Below are 20,520 nucleotides of genomic sequence, written 5' to 3' on the forward strand. Positions count from 1 at the left end.
TGGCAGGCACTTGTAATCCCAGCTACTCGGGAGGCTAAGCCTTGAGCATCGCTTGAATCTGAGAGGTGGAGGTTGCAGTAAGCCAAATTCGTGCCACTGCTCTCCAGCCTGGGTGACATTGTGAGACTCCATCTCAAAAAAAAAAAAAAGGCTAGACACGGTGGCTCAGCCTGTAATCCCACCATTTTGGGAGGCCGAGGTGGGTGAATCACCCGAGGTCAGGAATTCGAGACCAGCCTGGCCAACGTGGTGAAACTCCGTCTCTACTAAAAATACAAAAATTAGCCAGGTGTGGTGATGCACTCTTGTAATCCCAGCTACTCGGGAAGCTGAGGTAGGAGAATCACTTCAACCCAGGAGATGGAGGTTGCAGTGAGCTGAGATTGTGCCACTGCACTCCAGCCTGGGCAAGAGTGAAAGTCAGTCTCAAAAAAAATAATAGGCCGGGCGCGGTGGCTCACGCCTGTAATCCCAGCACTTTGGGAGGCCGAGGCGGGTGGATCACGAGGTCAAGAGATCGAGACCATCCCGGTCAACATGGTGAAACCCCGTCTCTACTAAAAATAGAAAAATTAGCTGGGCATGGTAGCACGTGCCTGTAGTCCCAGCTACTAGGGAGGCTGAGGCAGGAGAATTGCCTGAACCCAGGAGGCGGAGGTTGCGGTGAGCCGAGATCGCGCCATTGCACTCCAGCCTGGGTAACAAGAGCGAAACTCCGTCTCAAAAAAAAAAAATAATAATAATAATAATAATCTGACCTCGTTTGTTTTGATTGTAGGTTTTAAGACCCCATTCCAGGAAGGGTTCTGTCCCCTACCCAGAAGGAAAGAATGCTGCACAGAGAGGTGGAGAAAAATCCAGACAGGCCTTGCTAGGCTTCCCCATTCAGTCTATGAGCATGATCATGGCGTTCTTGTCCAGTCCTATTTCTACACAGCTGTGCATATTTTGTTGAGACTAAGCATAAAAATGAATAGTCTTCCCTATATCTTGGGGTCTTAATTCTGAAGGTTCCTTTGTCATGCAAAACCATGACCAAATAAATTTGTATTATTGAGCCTGGGAGGCTGAGGCTTCAGTGAGCAGAGATCAAGCCAACGTACTTCAACCTGGAACAGAGTGAGATCCATGGCTCAAAGAAAAAAGCTGCAGGGAGGGGGGGTGTGTACTTCACAGACAGTCCTTTTTTTTTTTTTTTTTTAAGACGGAGTTTCGCTCTTGTTACCCAGGCTGGAGCGCAATGGCGCGATCTCGGCTCACCGCAACCTCCGCCTCCTGGCTTCGGGCAATTCTCCTGCCTCAGCCTCCTGAGTAGCTGGGACTACAGGCACGTGTCACCATGCCCAGCTAATTTTTTTTTTGTATTTTAAGTAGAGACGGGGTTTCACCATGTTGACCAGGATGGTCTCGATCCTTTGACCTCGTGATCCCCGCCTCGGCCTCCCAAAGTGCTGGCATTACAGGCTTGAGCCACCGCGCCCGGCTTCACAGACAGTTCTAAGGGCCTAGGGAAACTGAATACCCATGTGTGTCTTCTGGACTCTACTATCTACTAGTTTTCTGCCCTTAGGACCCTTTCCAAGCCTGTTTTCCTTATTATTTTCAAAATGATTTTACCCAAGGTAATGGCAGTTTTGAAGCATAAATAAGACCAAGTAAAGTGCTTAATACTAGACCAACACTTTACACAGTGCTCAATAAATGGTAGCTACTTTTTTTTTTTGAAACAGAGTCTTGCTCTGTCGCCAGGTGCCAGGCTGGAGTGCAGTGGCACGATCTTGGCTCACTGCAACCTCCGCCTCCTGGGTTCAAGCATACGGTGAGTTTGATCCCAAACAGTTTCCTACTGGAGGCAGTCGAGCTATCGAGAAGAAGGAACTGAAAGATGGATGATCAGTTTCTAATATCAACCACGGTATCGTTTGGGCCTAAACTATGTGGTGCTGCTAGACCAAGTGACTCCCTACCAGCAACCAGTTTCTGCTCTTAACTTTTATGATTCTTTAAGAATAGCTTTAACCTTTTCTTTACTTGCATGACTGCCTTGTACCCTAGATAATGGTTTAACTGTGGGGATATTTGCAAAGCAAATGCCAGCATATGGGATGGCTTTGATCCCTGACTCAGAGACTCCTGAATGGGGGAATTGAGGTTAAGTTGAGTCAGAAGCAGACAAAGGAGAATCTGGTTAAAAGATATTCTGATGAGCAAAACCAGAAAACCTTTTCACGTTGAGTTCTAAAACAGGATCAAACCAAAAATACCTGCAGCCATGAGGAATAATATCTGGATGTAAATAAGCTTTGTGATCACAGGAAATTCTATTACTTTTTACAACCACTGATTGTGTATCTGACTTCTCTATCGTATAGGTCATGTACGGTATAGATTTGCATTTCCTCTTGCAATGACGTAAAGCAGAGCAAAGAAAGTGTATTTATACCTGACCTTTGAAAAATAAAGGCTGCTGTTTAGGCATGGCCTATCCAGCCCTCCAGACCCCCGTACTTTGTCTGTCTTTATTTCTTCAAGCGCACACTCTCTTCCAGGTATTGGGACCCTCTTGCAGGTCGAGAGACCCCCGGCAGACGTGCCGTCCCGGACCGGTCCCCGACACAAGCAATTCTCCTACCTCAGCTTCCCAAGTAGCTGGGACTAAAGGCTCACGCCACCAGACCCACGCCACAAGGCCCAGCTAATTATTGTATTTTAGTAGCGATGGGTTTCACCATGTTGGTCAGGATGATCTTGAGCTCTTGACCTCATGATCTGCCCGCCTTGGCCTCCCAAAATGCTGGGATTACAGGCGTGAGCCACTGCGCCCAGCCAGTAGCTACTTTTATTACCAGCAGGCTGTTAGTTCACAGAGGAAGAACAGTTTCTACAGGTGGAGATCTAGTCTTTGGTTCACCTTTCGCTCCGTTATCTGTAGCCTTGGGCAAATCACTTAATCTGTCTTTTAACCTATTTCCCATATCCATAAACCTTGCAGGTGAATGAAAATAATTCAACCCTTTCTTTTTTCCCAAATAGAAAATACTTGAGATTTTAGCACAGATCCACCAGAGAAGCCACACAGGAAAACGTGCAGAAACTAAAATCTGGTACCATTCACTATTCCTCAAGTTTATAGAATTAAAAAGTAAAAGGCATGAATACTCAAAAAACATGAACATGTCTCATGTCAAATAAGAACAGAAAGTTGGTGTGTAAAAAATGTGAATTAACTGCCAATACATAAAACACAGAATACTGACTGTTTTTAAAAAGAATTGTTTATTTACCGAACTTGGGGCATATTAGATACAACCAATTTTAAATTTACATTTTTTAAATCAATTTTGAAGTGTTTCACACACAAAAAAAATTGGCATGCAACAGTTGTCCAAAGGTGAAAGTCACCTTATCAATAAACTGTTGCAAGTGTTCTCACCCAAGGTTGTAAAATTGTTTATCCTGAACATGAAAACCTGTAACAAATTTAAATTAATTATATAAAACTTGTTACTTGTAGTTTTCCCCCTGCAAAGATAAAAAAAAAAAAAAAATGTACAAGTAACTAATATGTATCAGTCACAACATAATCCTGGATCATCCCCATACCAAAACCAGATGCTCTTAATTTTAAACCCATCATTAGAGAACAAGAGAAAGTCATTTCACTTTACACAAAACGAAATTCACATGTGCCAAAAAGAAAGACCCAAGAGAAACAAACAAAAACCCTAGTGCTGACACTGATGTTCAGTGCCCTAGTTAAACAGTAGCCCAAAGGCCACTGATCAAAAATAAAATAGTGGCTGTATATCACTGCAATGAAATCCAAGAGGCTTTAGCCCTTTGGCATCAGAAATCCAGATTTTTCCAAATATGTAAATGTATATTTCCTACGTGCCAAGAGTAAGGGAAGTGGATGTGCCAGTGTGGAAAGAAAAAGAGCCACCATTCACTGGGAGACCAGAGAACTGGCTTTAACAGACAATTAGAAGGTTAGGCTGCTTGTGTCATCAATTTAAGTGGAGGTGATTTGAGTCCTAAGGTTCAATGTAAAAACGTATGGGGGAAAATGGATGCTGAGTTGTAGCTTTAAAGCGAAACAAGAAAACAAAGTATAAAAGTACCCAGCCTGGCAGCATATGCCCAGGTCAGAGAGCTCTTCCATCAGGCTGGGCAGAAACCGTCAAGATTCATACTATTGTTTCTCGTAAGGACTCAACAAAAATGAATTGTTAGTGACCTGAACTACAAAATAAGGGAATCTAAAGAATGCAGTCATTTTAGTAAAGTACTATCGAGCTTTGTGCCGATTTCCTGAACAAACTGCATTTAATTATGAAAACAAAAGGAAAAAAGAAATAATAAGAACTCTACGCCCATATTTCACTTACAGTGTTTGAGTTCCTGGAAGGACCTATATAATGGAGGCAGCATTCAAATAAGAAATTATGCCAATCAACGGTCAAATTTGCGCTATAACTTTCCTAAAAAGGTGTTTTTCCCCCAATATCTATTAATCACAAGGAAACATAAGTTGTGAATGTACAGTTCAGAAAATAAAAATGCATAAACTAATGACATTATTGTGACCAAGGTGTTTGGTAAACAGTGAATTCTGAGTTTGGGATCATCAGAAAGAGGCTTTTTAAACAACCCTCCGGACTTCAAAAAATCTCTTCAGGTAGTAGATCTGTCCCAATGTCATGGCAACTAGAACAAGAGCTTCAAAGAAGGACCAAAGGACCACTCTGCTGTTTGTGTTGTCGTTGACTGTTGAGGACAAACAAACAAACAAAATTTAACAACAATTTTCCCCCAAAAAAACATAGGCATCATAATTATTCTAGTATTCACACTGTGTGAAAGTAATATTTTATACACCATTCAGAGAATAAATGTTGTCAACTTACAATGGGGTTACATCCCAATAACCCCAGCTTAAGTTGAAAATACATAAGTAAAAAATATATTTAATGTCATGACAGTGCTTGCATCCTATTTGGTGTACTCAGCAAATAAACTTTTCATTTTAAACTATATATATATATATACATACATACACACACAGACACACACACACACATTTAATACACCTAGCCTACCTAAAACATGATCAGAACACTGAGACTAGCCTACAGTTGGGCAAAAGCATCTAATGACACAAAGATTACTTTATAATAAAGTGTTTTATATCTCATCTAAGTTAAACTGCAATTTATATTTTATTTATCAAGTTATTGAACACTGCACTGAAAGTAAAAAACAGAATGGGCCAGGCACAGTGGCTCATGCCTGTAATCCCAGAACTTTGGGAGGCCAAGGTGGGAGGATCACCTGAGGTTGGGAGTTCAACACCAGCCTAACCAACACAGAGAAACCCCATCTCTACAAAAAATTCAAAATCAGCCAGGCATGGTGGCACATGCCTGTAATCCCAGATACTCAGGAGGCTGAGGCAGGAGAATCGCTTGAACCCAGGAGGTAGAGGTGGTGAGCTGAGATCATGCCATTGCACTCCAACCTGGGGGACAAGAGTGAAACTCCATCTCAAAAAAAACCGAATGGTTGCATGGGTACTTGATGTAGTTTCTACTGAATGCACATCACTTTTGCACTATCATAAAGCTGAACATTTTGAAGTGAAGTCATTGTAAGCTATGGGTCATCTACACTCTAACTACTTTTATCTCCAAGCAACTCAGCAGCAAAGTTTTTGTTTGCTGTATTGCCCAGGCTGGAATGCAGTGATACAATCATAGCTCACTGCAACCTTGAACTGGACTCAAGCAATCCTTCCACTTCAGCCTCCTGAGTAGCTGAAAGTACAGGTGTACACCAGCCTGCCCAACTAATTTTTTCTGTTTGTGTAGAGGAAGGATCTTGCTATGTTGCCCAAATTGGTCTTGAACTCCTGGCCTCAACTGATCCTCCTGCCTCAGCCTCCCAAAGTAGAAGCAGAGATTTTTAAAAGAAATCTTAAAGATAACCATATAGCCAAGTCCATTCTGCATATCTAGAGAAGAAAAGGTGACTTGCTCAAAGTCATACTTCTAGGTTGTTAAAACCCAATCCAACCATTTTTCTCCCTCCCCATTAAAACATCCTATATTAGTATCCTTTTTGCTGAATCAGAAGACTGAATTCTAAAAAAAATAAGAATTTCAAAATCACAGTTCTCCAAAATGCAATTACTTACAAAGTCAAAATATGTCAGTCTAAGTGTCTTTTTCTCCGAATATGTGATAAATATTTTTTGAGCACCTACTGTGTACTTGGCAACTGTTCTCAGTAGTAGAGGTTGCTCAGTTACATGGATCAATACTGACAGTTACTACCAGACTGTCAAATACAAGACAAACTATTCTCATCATCTGTCCAACTCTCAAACTAAGGATTTAATCCTTAAAGTAAAATTCACACCTACCCTATATTTATTTACTATACTCATTTTGTTACATTCAAGTTTCTGATCAAATTCTTTCCATTTAATTAATTAATTAATTACTTTTTGTGAGAGAGAGTCTCACTCTGTCATCCAGGCTGGAGTGCAGTGGCACGATCTCGGCTCATTGCAACCTCCACCTCCTGGGTTCCAGCTATTCTCCTGTCTTGGCCTCCCAAATAGCTGCGACTACAGATGTGCAACACCATGCCCAGCTAATTTTTGTATTTTTTTTTTTTTTTTTTTTTTTTTTTGAGGAGGAGTTTCGCTCTTGTTACCCAGGCTGGAGTGCAATGGCACGATCTCGGCTCACCACAACCTCCGCCTCCTGGGTTCAGGCGATTCTCCTGCCTCAGCCTCCTGAGTAGCTGGGATTACAGGCACGCGCCACCATGCCCAGCTAATTTTTTGTATTTTTATAGAGACGGGGTTTCACCATGTTGACCAGGATGGTCTCGATCTCTTGACCTCGTGATCCACCTGCCTCAGCCTCCCAAAGTGCTGGGATTACAGGCTTGAGCCACCGCGCCCGGCCTAATTTTTGTATTTTTAGTAGAGACGGTGTTTCATCTTATCGGCCAGGCTGGTCTCAAACTACTGACCTCCTGATCCACCTGCCTCAGCCTCCCGAAGTGTTGGGATTATAGGCGTGAGCCACCATGCCCAGCCAAATTCTTTTCATTTTTAAATTTATTTTTTTAAAAAACAGGGTTTCATGTTGCCCAAGTTGGTCTCAAACTCCTGACCTCAAACAATCCTCCTGCCTCAGCCTCTGAAGTAGCTAAGACTATAGGCAAAAGCCATTGTGTCTGACTCTCCAGTCAAATTCTATAACCTTAACTTTCAAAAATTACTATGTAGTATTTTATTTTTCTAAAAATGGCCAACATTAAAAATAATTACACTATAATCCCAGCACTTTGGGAGGCCAAGGAGGGAGAATTGCTTAAGCTCAGGAGTCAGAGACCAACCCTGGGCAATATGAAGAAACCCTGTCTCTACAAAATATAACAAAAAAAAAAAAAAGAAAAAAAATTAGCCAGGTGTGGTAGTACATGCCTATAGTTCCACCTACTTGGGAGACTGAGGCAGAAGAATCACTTTAGTCAAGGAGATTGAGGCTGCAGTGAGCTATATATTGTCACCACAGCACTACAGCGTGGGCAGCAGTTAGACCCTGTGTCTCTAAAAAGAAAACAGGGCCAGGCAAGGTGGCTGATGCCTGTAATCCCAGCACTTCGGGAGGCTGAGGTGGGTGGATCATGAGGTCAGGAGTTCAAGACCAGCCTTGCCAAGATGGTGAAACTCCCATCTCTACTAAAAATATGAAAATTAGCCAGGCGTGGTAGCAGGCGCCTGTAATCCCAGCTACTTGGGAGGCTGAGGCAGAGAATTGCTCGAACCTGGAAGGTGGAGGTTGCAGTGAGCCAAGATCATGCACTGTACTCCAGCCTGGGTGACCGAGCAAGACTCCGTTAAAAAAAAAAAAAAAAAAAGAAAGAAAGAAAAAGAAAATAGACCAGGCATAGTGACTCATGCCTGTAATCCCAGCACTTCAAAAGACACAGGTGGGTGGATCACTTGAGTACAAGTTCAAGACCAGCCTAGGCAACATGGCAAAACCCTGTCTCTACTAAATTACAAACAAAAATAGCTGTGGGTGGTGGTGCATACCTGTAATCCTAGCTACTCGGGAGGCTGAGGCACGAGAATTGCTTGAGCTTGCAGTGAGCTGAGATTGTGCCACTGCACTCCAGCCTGGGTGACAGAGTGAGACTCTGTCTCAAAAAATAAACAAATAAACAAAAAGAAAATAAGTGAAAAAGCAATTAACATGTTTCCAAAAGAGTCAACTTTTATTCTAAATGGCACTTTTGTCAGAAATAAAAATATTTTTTTAAAAAAAGAATTATTTAAAGTTACTCAAAAAAGTTGTGTGGTTTTTTTTGTTTTTGTGTTTTTTTTTTTTTTTTGAGACAGTGTTTAGCTCTTGTTGCCCAGGCTGGAGTGCAATGTGCAATGGCACAATCTCGGCTCACCGCAACCTCCGCCTCCTGGGTTGGAGCAATTCTCCTGCCTCAGCCTCCCAAGTAGCTGGGATTACAGGCCTGCGCCACCATGCCCAGCTATATTTGTATTTTTAGTAGAGACGAGGTTTCTCCATGTTGGTGTCTCAAACTCCCGACCTCAGGTGATCCACCCGCCTCAGCCTCCCAAAGTGCTGGGATTACAGGCATGAGCCACTTCACCCACCCCAAGTTGTGTGATTTTTTTTTTTCCAGAGTAAAAACAGACACATGCTAAAAAACATTAACTAGAATTCTAAGAACAACTAAAATCACTAAACTTGTATGTAATACTAATTCCAGGACATGAAGTTTACTTCTGCTGAAAACTTACTAACAAATCTCCTTTTTTCTTTCCCCCATAGAGATGAGGTCTTGCCATGTTGCCTAGGCTGGTTTCCAAATCCTGGGCTCAAGCGATCTTCCCACCTTGGCCTCCCAAAGTGCTAGAATCACAGGTGTGAGCCACTGCACCCTGCCAAAAAACGCTTTACTTAAAGTGACTAAGAGAAAAACAGGACACGAAACCGTAGAGACAGGTGTAGTAGCACACATCTGTAGTCCCAGCTACTTAGGAGGCTGAAGCAAAAGGAGCACTTGAGCCCAGGAGTTTCAGGTGGCTGGAGTGTGCTATGATTGTACTTGTGAATAGCCACTGCGCTCCAGCCTGGGCAACAGAGTAAGGCAACCATCTCTTAAACAAAGAATACACACCTGGCTGGGTGCGGTGGCTCACGCCTGTAATACCAGCACTTTGGGAGGCCGAGGCAGGTGGATCAAGAGGTCAACAGATCAAGACCATCCTGGCCAACATGGTGAAACCCCGTCTGTACTAAAAATATAAAAATTGGTTGGGTGTGGTGGCATGCACCCGTAGTCCCAGCTACTCAGGAGGGTGAGGCAGGAGAATCACTTGAACCTGGGAGGTGGAGGTTGCAGTGAGCCGAGATTGCGCCACTGTACTCTAGTCTGGCGACAGAGTGAGATACTGTCTTAAAAAATAAAAAATAAAAATACACAGCTTTAGTCACTTATGCTGCAATTCCTATTTCAAGGAAAGGCAAGGCTAAAAGAAAACAGACTTTAATGTGATTAAACAGTGATTATCTATGTGGCAGACTCTGAGTGCTATTTTTTTCTTTATGCTTGTATTTTCCAAATTTTATAACTAAATATGTGTTAACTTTTTTCTCCCTAATTATAAAAATTATACCCGAGAAATGTTATCTGCCACATGGTCTCTTATTTGTGAATGTGAAAAGCAGTATTCTCTTCTTTCACTTATAGAAAAATGCATCATTTTTCTTTTCTTTCTTTGAGACAGAGTCTCGCTCTGTCACCCAGGCTGGAGTGCAGTGGCACAATCTAGACTCACTGCAACCTCCGCCTCCCAGGTTCAAGCGATTCTCTTGCCTCAGCCTCCCAAGTAGCTGGGACTACAGGCATGCACCACCACACCTGGCTAATTTTTGTATTTTTAGTAGAGAGGGGGTTTCACCATATTGGCCAGGCTGGTCTCAAACTCCTGACCTCAGGTGATCCATCCGCCTCCGCCTCACAAAGAAAAATGCATCTTTAAGTTTAAACAGAACACACTGAAGCACAGTAACATCAGAATGTAGCGACCTTGGACACTGTCCTCATGCCACTTACATATTAGCCTGATCTAGAAGCAACACAGTATTATTGCAACACTGTAGTGAAAGGGTCTCATTACGTTCATTGCTGAGGAGTGAGTCCTACAGGAAAACTCACAAAAACAAAACATCATGGGAACCTTTTGTTTTGCAAATTTAAACTGGATACCTATAAATTCTATAAATTGCTAACACTTTTTTTTTTGAGACGGAGTTTCACTCTTGTTACCCAGGCTGGAGTGCAATGGCGCGATCTCGGCTCACCGCTACCTCCGCCTCCTGGGTTCAGGCAATTCTCCTGCCTCAGCCTCCTGAGTAGCTGGGATTACAGGCACGCACCACCACGCCCAGCTAATTTTTTGTATTTTTAGTAGAGATGGGGTTTCACCATGTTGACCAGGATGGTCTCGATCTCTCGACCTCGTGATCCACCCGCCTCGGCCTCCCAAAGTGCTGGGATTACAGGCTTGAGCCACCGCGCCCGGCACCAACACTTTTTAATACGAACACAGAGCTCACTATTTGTGAAACAAATACAGGATTATCTCTTCCACTCAAATCATGGGGGAGAGGACAAGGCTGGACCACCCTAAGACTGGAAGACATGTGCTTCCTCTGGCCACTGTGTTCCCAAGAACTTTAAAGCCATCTGGTCTGAACCAGTTAACATTGCCAAGTAGAGGAACTTGCCCTCTAACTTAGTTCAGTGCCCTTCCAATCCCAGAATGGGCTGGTCCCCATCTGGAAGCAAGGTAACCAATAAATAGGTCCCAACAAGGTAAGAGAGAGAAAGTGAAGACCCCAGAGGGTGAGATTAAGCGTGTGGCGAGGAGAAAAAGTTGTGAGGGAAGAGGCTGGAGTGCTTGTAGACAAACCTGGTCCATATCATGCCCCACTCCACTCCTAAAATAGGTGGGGATGAGGGGAGCTCTCCAGGCTATTACATTTATACATCTTCCTGCCAGCAGGAGCTGGTATCCGTGTTCGAGATCCTAAAGGTTTGTTTCCATAAGTAGCAAGAACAGATTTAAGGACGGGGAAAACAAAAACCACATCTGGAAGAAATTCAAGCTGTACTTATCTTTTTGAATCACTCTTCTCTCTACTCTCTACCCCAGTCTCAGAACAAAGATTACTGACATAAAATCACTGCCCTTAAGACAAGAGCTTGCTCCCAGGGAGATCTCTCCCCAAGAACTACTTGGCGGATGAAAAAAACTGAACAACAGTGTGAGCCTGAATCTAATACATGGAACTGGTCTGTGTGTCAATACAGTACCTCTTAATTTTAAATGCAAAAGCCTAATTTTTAATGCTCTATCCTGCTGCAAAAACAGACTTTTGCAACCTAATACAAAATTTCAATCATCACTGTTTCCGCAGAAAAATACATTCCAAGTTCCCAACTTACAAACTTGAGAGCCCAAACTGATCTTCACCTGGTGACTTGCCTCTACTCATGTTTTGGTGTTTTCTAATCTAACTATATTAAGGCTTCCATTTTAGTAAAAAGGTTAAATCTCAGCTCTAATATTAATCCCACTGGCACATAAGTTTCAGGTATGTGATTAAAAACCAATGCAACATCCACTTTACATTTTCCCCTTCTGATTTAAGAAAACAATTAGCTTTACCTTAGCTGATCACACATTTTTTAAAAACCAAACTCTTTATTTTATTTATTTATTTTTTGAGACAGTCTTACTCTGTTGCCCAGGCTGGAGTGCAATGGTGTGACCTTGGCTCACTGGAATCTACGCCTCCCAGGATCAAGTGATTCTCATGCCTCAGCCTCCCGAGTAGCAGGGACTACAGGCACATGCCACCACACCCAGCTGATTTTTTTATTTTTTTTGTAGAGACAGTATTTCACCATGTTGGCCAGGCTGGTCTCGAAATCCCAACTTCAGGTGATCCACCCACCTCAGCCTCCCAAAGTGCTGGGATTACAGGCGAGCCACCACACCTGGCCAAAACACCAAGAAGCTTGTGCTAAATCTTAATAGCATATTCTAGTTTAGAATGAATGTCCCAATAGTAAACTACAAAGCTCCACAAACATGTATGCTCAAAAACTATCTCATGTAGGTATACTTTGAAAGCCAGTGCTTTCACTGCAAAGTTTCCAAATGAGGAAAATACAAGCAAGCTGTTGAGTAAAACAATCTTCACCATCAGGCACTGCTGCAAAGCGACGGCATTCACTTACTGGCTCTGTGTATCCTCTCCCGGACTTCCATGTATTCCTGTTCGTGCTTTACAGCTGTCATTGCCACTGCCAGCTCATTGATCATTTCTTCTAGCTTGTTCTGGTGAGCTATAGGATTTGAAAACAGCACACATTTGTCAGTCTTTTTCTTTTTTCTTTTTTTTTGAGACAGAGTCTCATTCGGTTGCCCAGGCTGGAGTGCAGTGGTGCAATCTTGGCTCACTCTCCCTCCGGGGTTCAAGTGATTCTCCTGCCTCAGCCTCCTGAGTAGCTGGAATTACAGGTGCACACTGCCACAGCCAGCTAATTTTTTTTTTTTTTTTTGAGACAGAGTTTCGCTCTTGTTACCCAGGCTAGAGTGGAATGGCGCGATCTCGGCTCACCACAACCTCCACTTCCTAGGTTCAGGCAATTCTCCTGCCTCAGCCTCCTGAGTAGCTGGGATTACAGGCACACGCCACCATGCCCAGTTAATTTTTTGAATTTTTAGTAGAGATGGGGTTTCACCATGTTGACCAGGATGGTCTCGATCTCTTGATCTCGTGATCCACCCGCCTCGGCCTCCCAAAGTGCTGGGATTACAGGCTTGAGCCACCGCGCCTGGCCTTAATTTTTGTATTTTTAATAGAGATAGGATTTCACCATGTTGGTCAGGTGTGTCTGAACTCCTGACCTCGGGTGATCCACCCACCTCAGTCTCCCAAAGTGTCAGGATTACAGGCATGAGTCACTGTGCCTCGCCATCTTTTTTTTCCCCACCAAGACAGGATCTCTATCACCCAGGCTTGAGTGCAGTGGCACAATTTATAGCTCACTGTAACCTCAAATTCCTGGGCTCAAGCAATCTCCTGCCTAAGCCTCCTGAGTAGCTGAGACTACAGGACTGCCTCACTAAGCCTGGCTACCTTTTTATTTTTTAGATACAGGGTCTCACTATGTTGCCTAGGCTGGGGCAGTCTCTTTTTGAAAAATACTTATAAAATAACTTTTTAAAATCCTCAGAAAAGGACCGCAAAAGAAGCTATTTTTAGAAATGGTTCAAACATCAATTTGGACTACTCATATGAATCATGATGACAATTTAATTCTCAAAGTATTTTTAAAAGTCCCTTCCCAGTAGAGAAACCTCTTTCAGGGTAGGAAACATACTACATAATGCTTACTAAGGAAATAAAAACAACCCCAGGAAATTTCTTCTAATGAAATGTTACGTGAAGTTCACTATACTGACTATTAACTACAGAGAAGTAGTAAAACACGGGGTTGGGGAGGAACTAAGAGTACAAAATAAATACATGTATTTTTTAAACGTAATCCCACAAATAACAAAATCTAAGAGTCACGTAACTCTAATATTAATTAAGGAGCAGCACCAAAACAGACTTTTAATCTCTATGAAGCTGAGCAGAGAAAAACATTAAAATGCTCTTAGGAACATCCACATCAACTCAAACATTCTTCTGTGACAAAGTAATGATTTCACTATAGTGGAGAACAGCAGGCAATGTAAATAGAGACAAGCCCTTAGCAGCACAAATTTTCAACCAGGTATCCTCTTGAACCAAAAACACATACAAGGTATTATTCTGAAGAGTAAGCATGTGCTTCTAGATAGTGCCATGTTAGGACAATGGACAGGCAGGAGATAAACAGCACCATGAAACATTCCCAGGGAAAGGGGGATCTCTTCATCCCTGCCCAAAATTGGGTCTCATCTGGGATTCCAGATTATCACAGACAATCCCAAATTTCTTAGGAGAAACCAAGGGCCTCTACCACTGAATGCAGTTGAATTGGAATGTCACTCATTTCCCTTTGGAAGCCCCATGCACAACGAGGAGGCAGTGGAGCAGCGTTTCTCAGCAGTGGCACTGTCGCCATTTTGGACTTGGACCAAAAGCTGTTCTATGCTGTGGAGCACTGTCTGATGCGCTCTAGGGTGTTCAGCAGCCTCCATGGCCTCCAGCGCTAGATGCCAGAAGCACATACCCATGCAGTCTTCAGAATAAAAAAATGCCTCCACATACTGCCAAATATCCCCTGAAGCATAAAGACCATCCTCACTTGAGAACCACTGCTTTAGAGGAAGGCTTGATTTGACAGCTACCATTCACTGACAGTAACAAGCAAAAGCAATAATTTTTGATATATGTTAAAAAATTATCTAAGAAGTTCAATATTCACATTCATCAATCAACATTTTCAAACTATTTAAATAGGATCAATCTCCAGAAAATAAATGAAAAAAGCCTTTCAGAACTCCTCATTTTCCCTGAAAATTAGTCAAGTCCTACCCTGTAAATGACCCTGAAAAATGAGCACAGGAATTACTAAGTAGTAGGACTCTACATTGCATATATTTCAAAATCTAACCAAACAACTCAGCTTCTTTATGATGTTAGCAATCTACTAATACTGAGTATCTGGGACAAATGTTACCATGCTAATATTATACTATGAAATGTGTTGAACAATGACTGGCTTCAAAAACCCTGGCAGGCAAGCCGGGCGCGGTGGCTCAAGCCTGTAATCCCAGCACTTTGGGAGGCCGAGGCGGGTGGATCACGAGGTCAAGAGATGGAGACCATCCTGGTCAACATGGTGAAACCCCGTCTCTACTAAAAATACAAAAAATTCGCTGGGCATGGTGGCGCCTGCCTGTAATCCCAGCTACTCAGGAGGCTGAGGCAGGAGAATTGCCTGAACCCAGGAGGCGGAGGTTGTGGTGAGCCGAGATCGCGCCATTGCACTCCAGCCTGGGTAACAAGAGCGAAACTCCGTCTCAAAAAAAAAAAAAAAAAACCCTGGCAGGCACTGTGGGAAAAAAAAAAAACACCAAATGTTCTGGCTCCCGATAAGCAATTTATCCAGAACCACCAAGAACCAATCAGGGTTTATTACTGGTAACCTAAATAATAAACGGTTTAACTGCAACATAAGGCTAAAAGAACTTTGGTCTTCATGTCAACATATGGCTCCTAGAACTGCATTTCATATCCAACCAAGCTTCAGGTTAGGAAGTCTACCACATACTTTCTACAAAGTCAAAGGCGCCATCTGCTATGAGCTACGTTTATTTGGGACTTCTGTCTCCTTATCCTTGAATTTTCACTCTTTAGCATTTATTTTAAAGAACAAAGATATTACTACTAAACTGCCAATCACTGTGTTCTCGGTGCTTAGTTTAAAATAACCTAACCTATACCTCCTGTCAACCAAATAAAAAATAAAAAAATAAACCCAATTAGTTGTAGGGATTTAAGAGAAAAAAACACTCTCATGCCAACAAACTGAGGTTAGAAAAAAAGAAAGCAGAAATTAGACATTAGCAAACAAAAAGATGCAGAAAAGGATGCTGTCAAAAAGCAATCCACATACCATCCCAGGTATCTCCACCACCTGAAGGAAAGTTAAGATAACTTAACACAGAAAGAGCCGACAGAAAGTTTAGCTAAACTAGTCATGTATACAAACGAGTAAATAAAGTATATGCCAGGATTAGCAAATAAACAGAAAAAAAAATCTTAAGACACACGGAACCTACATGCTCAGAAGAGCACAAAGTGACTAAGAAAACCTGTCAGAAAGACAAACGTAAAGAACAAAAAAATCCCAGCACTTTAGGAGGCCAAAGCGGGTAGATCACCTGAAGTCAGGAGTTTGAGACCAGCCTGCCCAACATGGTGAAACCCCATCTCTACTAAAAATACAAAAATTAGCTGGGCATGGTGGCATATGCCTGTAGTCCCAGCTACTGGGGAGGCTGAAGCAGGAGAATCGCTTGAACCCAGGAGGCGGAGGTTGCAGTGAGCCAAGATCATACCATTGCACTCCAGCCTGGGCAAAAAAATAAATAAATAAAAATAAATAAATAAATAAATAAATAATAAATACATAAATACTAGCTTCAAGAAACTTTTTTTTATTAGGAGACTTGTAAAAAGTAAAAAGCACATTTCACAGTAGTTTTTGGCTAAGAAATTTAAAAAAATAAGTATTCCACTCAGGTAAAATTGTATAGAACTAAAATGAGCTCATGGAATGCGATATAAATCTTCTGAATGTTCATCTCACCTTCTGTTTCCATGTCTTGCCCTTTTGGAGCCTCACCAATATCAATGGTGAACATCACTATTTTTGGAGTCATGGTAGACATCCGATTACTAAAACAAAATTTGTATATTCCGTCCATGTGAGCAGCAAATGTGTATTTTCCACTGGATTCTCGGTCTCCTTTGTAAATCCCTTTATTATCTGGTCCTGTAATCTGGAGGCAAGAGAGAGATACAGAAAATGTCACAAAAGCTTTACAGTCATAAATTTATAAGTAATGTCTAATGGCAGTAAGAAATTCACCAAGAATATGGCCAGGCATGGTGGCTCACGTCTGTAATCCCAGCACTTTGGGAGGCCCAGGCAGGCAGATCACCTGAGGTCAGGAGTTCAAGATCAGCCTGGCCAATGTGGTGAAACCCCACCTCTACTAAAAATACAGAAATTAGCCAGGCCTGGTGGTACTCGCCTGTAAACCCAGCTACTCCAGAGGCTGAGGCAGGAAAATTGCACAGGAGGTGGAGGTTGCAGTGAGCCGAGATGGCACCACTGCACTCCAGCCTGGGCAACAGAGACAGACTCATCTCGGGGGAAAAAAAAAAAAAAGGAAAGAAATTCACCAAGAATATGTAACTTACACTTAGCTCCACTTCAGTAAGTGATAATAACCATTTTGGGCTGCAGTTCTCTCACTTTATAAAACAAGGATTGTCTTCATGACTCCCTAAAACACCTTTTGGTTCTGACATTTATGTCTTATTTGTCCTTATTAAACCCCTCAGAAACAGAAACCTCACTTTCAATGTGGTCTCCAACTGGCCTAATATTACCAACAAACATGCAACTGTGACTGATAACAAAACTCAAGTAAAAATACATCTCTTTAAAATGAAGAATTTCTGCATCTCTGCTTGACATCTTGATTACAACCTCATGAGAAACCCGAAGCCAGAACCACCCAACTAAGCCTCTCCGTAATTCCTGGCCACAGAAACCATGAGAGATAATATTTGTGGTTTTAAAAAATATAAACAAAATGAATTCCTGTCAAATCAAATTTCAAGGTTTTCCAGATTTCTACCAAACAGTGAAGGAATTCTGCTTTATCTCAGATGCCTGAAGTCTTAAAGGAAAAGACAGGCCTGGCAATGAGAAAATTCTCATCTCAGACTGCTACAAATCAGCTGTTAGGTTGTGGTCAAGTCAGTAGCTCTTTTAAAGTCCATGTCACTTGCACAACTTCGAGACTGGAATTCTTAGCTAAGTCTAACAGTCTCTCCCTTCCACTATCCCCTCATTTTTGAATTTCACTTGTATTGTGTAACTTGTGCCCAGCCCTACTGAGTACACTGTCAAATAGAAACTCCTTAGACCCAATTAATCATGCTGGCAGGTGAGTTAAAATACAAATTAGCAACACATCACTCTTCTGGTTTAAAACCACATGGGTGGAGGCTGGGCGCCGTGGCTCACGCCTGTAATCCTAGCCCTTTGGGAAGCCAAGGTAGGCAGGTCACCTGAGGTCGGAAGTTGGAGACCATCCTGGCCAACATGGTGAAACCCCGTCTCTACTAAAAATACAAAAATTGGCTAGATGTGGTGGTGCGCGCCTGTATTTCCAGCTACTTGGGAGGCTGAGGCAGGAGAAATGCTTGAACCCGGGAGGAGAACGTTGCAGTGAACCAAGATTGTGCTGCTGCACTCCAGGTCTGGGCGACAGAGTGAAACTGTGTCTCAAAAAAACAAACAACAACAACAACAACAACAACAAATATGAGCGGAGACTTAGGGACTGCTGGTTTCTTAATTTCCTGTTTTCTCCTGATACTTCACTTCACTTCTTACTCCTGAACGAATGACCCAATTCTCCATCTCTCCTAGGCAGAGAAGACTAAACGAGATAGCTAGATGCTCACATTTGAGTAAATGTGAGCAGAACCTTAAGGTTGCTCCTGTGAAAAATAAACACAACGCGAAAGTATGCCTAGCATTCCTCAGTAGTTGTTTTTTTTTCAAATCCTTAATAGATTTTAATCTACTTTTTGGAAGAGTTTCCGTGCCACGTTCGAACATTAATCCATAACACCAAAGAAAGCAGGTGCTAACTGGATCGAGACCCGCCACCAGCTAACCGCGACTGAGAAGCGCCTTCGGGGCCCGGACTGACACGCGGCGCCTGATTCACAAGGCTCGGCGAGAGGTTCCAACGGGAACCCGTCGTTCAAGGAGAGAACCCAAAGCAACCAAGCATGCCGAAGGAGCCCCGAAGGAATCCCGCAATTCCGGCAAGTCGCGGGAAAAGGTGCCGTTAGGAGGTCGCCGTGGCCGGGGCGGGGCGGGGGGGTGGCGGCCCGAGTTTCTCCAGGAATCGGACAGCGACTTCCAAGCCCGCTCCCCAAGCAGGCACCGCGCCGGCCCCAGGTGCCAGCAATCCCCGAGCGGCCACGCGACCAAGCTTCGGCCGCGGGCAGCTCGCCCGCACCTCCACGTCGATGTCCAGGAAGCCGCCCTCCGCCACCTCGAAGATGAGGCCCATCTTGGTGCCCGAGGTGACCCGCTCAAAGAAGCACTCCTCGGCATGCGCGTCGATGCTAACGAAGTAGCCCGAGACGGTGGCCAGGAGAGCGGCCAGGAGCACCAGCAGTTCAGCAAGCGTCACCATGGTGGGGCTGAGGCCGAAGCCAGGACTCGGACTGCGGCCTCCGGAGCCGCCGCCGCCGCCGCCGCCGCCCCGCCGCCTTCTCGGCCGCCGCCGCCTAAGCTCCGCCCCTTCCGCCTGCGCCACCCGAGGGGGCTGATGCGGGCGCAGTGGATTGGCGGGCCCCGGCAGCTGCCACGTAACGGACGCACGGCAGCCGCCGAGGGACAAGCGGCTCTGCGCGGCCCGAGCCTGGACGGCGGCTCCAAAGGACCAAAAGGTTTTCCCTAGTCCTTTAGCGCCCGAACTAAAATTCACGTGGACGTCCCAGGAAAACGGCAGTGTCCAGGCGCCTCTGCAGTGCCCTCTTAGCACTGTCCAGGAAGGTTGCGAACGATTTGCAGGCAGCGATAGGAGTGAAGGGAATGTGCGGGCCGAAACCAAGGTTGTGTTGTTTCGTTTGGTTTGGTTTTTGAGACGGAGTCTCGCTCTGTCGCCCAAGTTGGAGTGCAGTGGCGTGATCTCGGCTCTAGCAACCTCCGTCTCCCGGGTTCAAGCGATTCTCGTGCCTCAGTCTCCCGAATAGCTGGGATTACAGGCGTGAGCCACCACGCCCGGTTAATTGTATTTTTTAGAAGAGACCGGGTTTCGCCATGTGGGCCAGGCTGATCTCGAATTCCTGACCTCAAGTGATCCGCCCGCCTCGGCCTCCCAAAGTGCTGAGATTACAGGAGTGAGCCACTGCGCCAGGCCTAAAGCCAAGGTTTTTGAGGGGTGTTTATTTGTTTGCTTAGACACGGGGTCTTGATCTGCCGCCCAGGCTAGAGTGTAGTGGCAAGATCATAGCTCACTGCAGCCTCCAACTCCTGGGCAGGTGATCCTCCTGCCTCATCCAACCCAGTAGCTGGCATTACAGGCGCGAAATCCGCTGGTTTTTAGGTTTTACGTTGGCCTCTCCCTCTACTTCCTGGGGACTGGGGAGCGGTGGAGGTTCATATAGACCTGAAATGGGCACGAGAGATCCTCCCGGATTGCTGGAATGCCCAGTATCTTTACCTAGGTGGTGGATACATGGATGTCTACATGTTTTTAAAAAATCAATTAGACTGTTGCATCATTATTATTATTATTATTATTATTATTATTATTTTGAGACGGAGTTTCTCCCTTGTCACCCAGGCTGGAGCACAATGCCCTGTCTCAGCTCACTGAGACCTCTGCCTGCCAGGTTCAGTCGATTCTCTTCCCTCAGTCTCCCGAGTAGCTGGGATTACAGGCACCTGCCACCACGCCCAGCTAATTTTCATATTTTTGGTAGAGACGGGGTTTCACCATGTTGGCCAGGCTGGTCTCTAACTCCTGACCTTCAGGTGATCCACCTGCCTTGGCCTCCCAAAGTGCTGGGATTACAGGCGTGAGCCACTGCGCCCACAACTATTGCATTTTATTTCACTGTATGTATGTAATACCTTAACCAC

General features: G+C 44.0%; 1 protein-coding gene across 2 annotated transcripts; it reads right to left on the bottom strand.

Annotated features, from left to right (window-relative positions):
* Positions 1-3,257: 3,257 nt before the first annotated feature.
* Positions 3,258-19,178, bottom strand: TMED2 (transmembrane p24 trafficking protein 2). Of its 2 annotated transcripts, XM_010347661.3 has the most exons (5): positions 18,887-19,178; positions 16,426-16,618; positions 15,730-15,750; positions 12,352-12,459; positions 3,258-4,767 (listed from the first exon to the last, which is right to left on the bottom strand). In XM_010347661.3, exons 1-5 carry the CDS (start codon positions 19,064-19,066, stop codon positions 4,643-4,645), a joined length of 627 nt encoding a protein of 208 aa, XP_010345963.2. In that variant the 5' UTR covers positions 19,067-19,178; the 3' UTR covers positions 3,258-4,642. The 2 variants fall into 2 exon arrangements, with proteins under 2 accessions (XP_010345963.2, XP_039328155.1); XM_039472221.2 differs by lacking the exon at positions 15,730-15,750 and having other exon boundaries at positions 18,887-19,177.
* Between the last annotated feature and the right edge of the window lie 1,342 nt (positions 19,179-20,520).

Source organism: Saimiri boliviensis, chromosome 7, assembly GCF_048565385.1.
Source record: "Saimiri boliviensis isolate mSaiBol1 chromosome 7, mSaiBol1.pri, whole genome shotgun sequence".
Lineage (NCBI taxonomy): Eukaryota > Metazoa > Chordata > Mammalia > Primates > Cebidae > Saimiri > Saimiri boliviensis.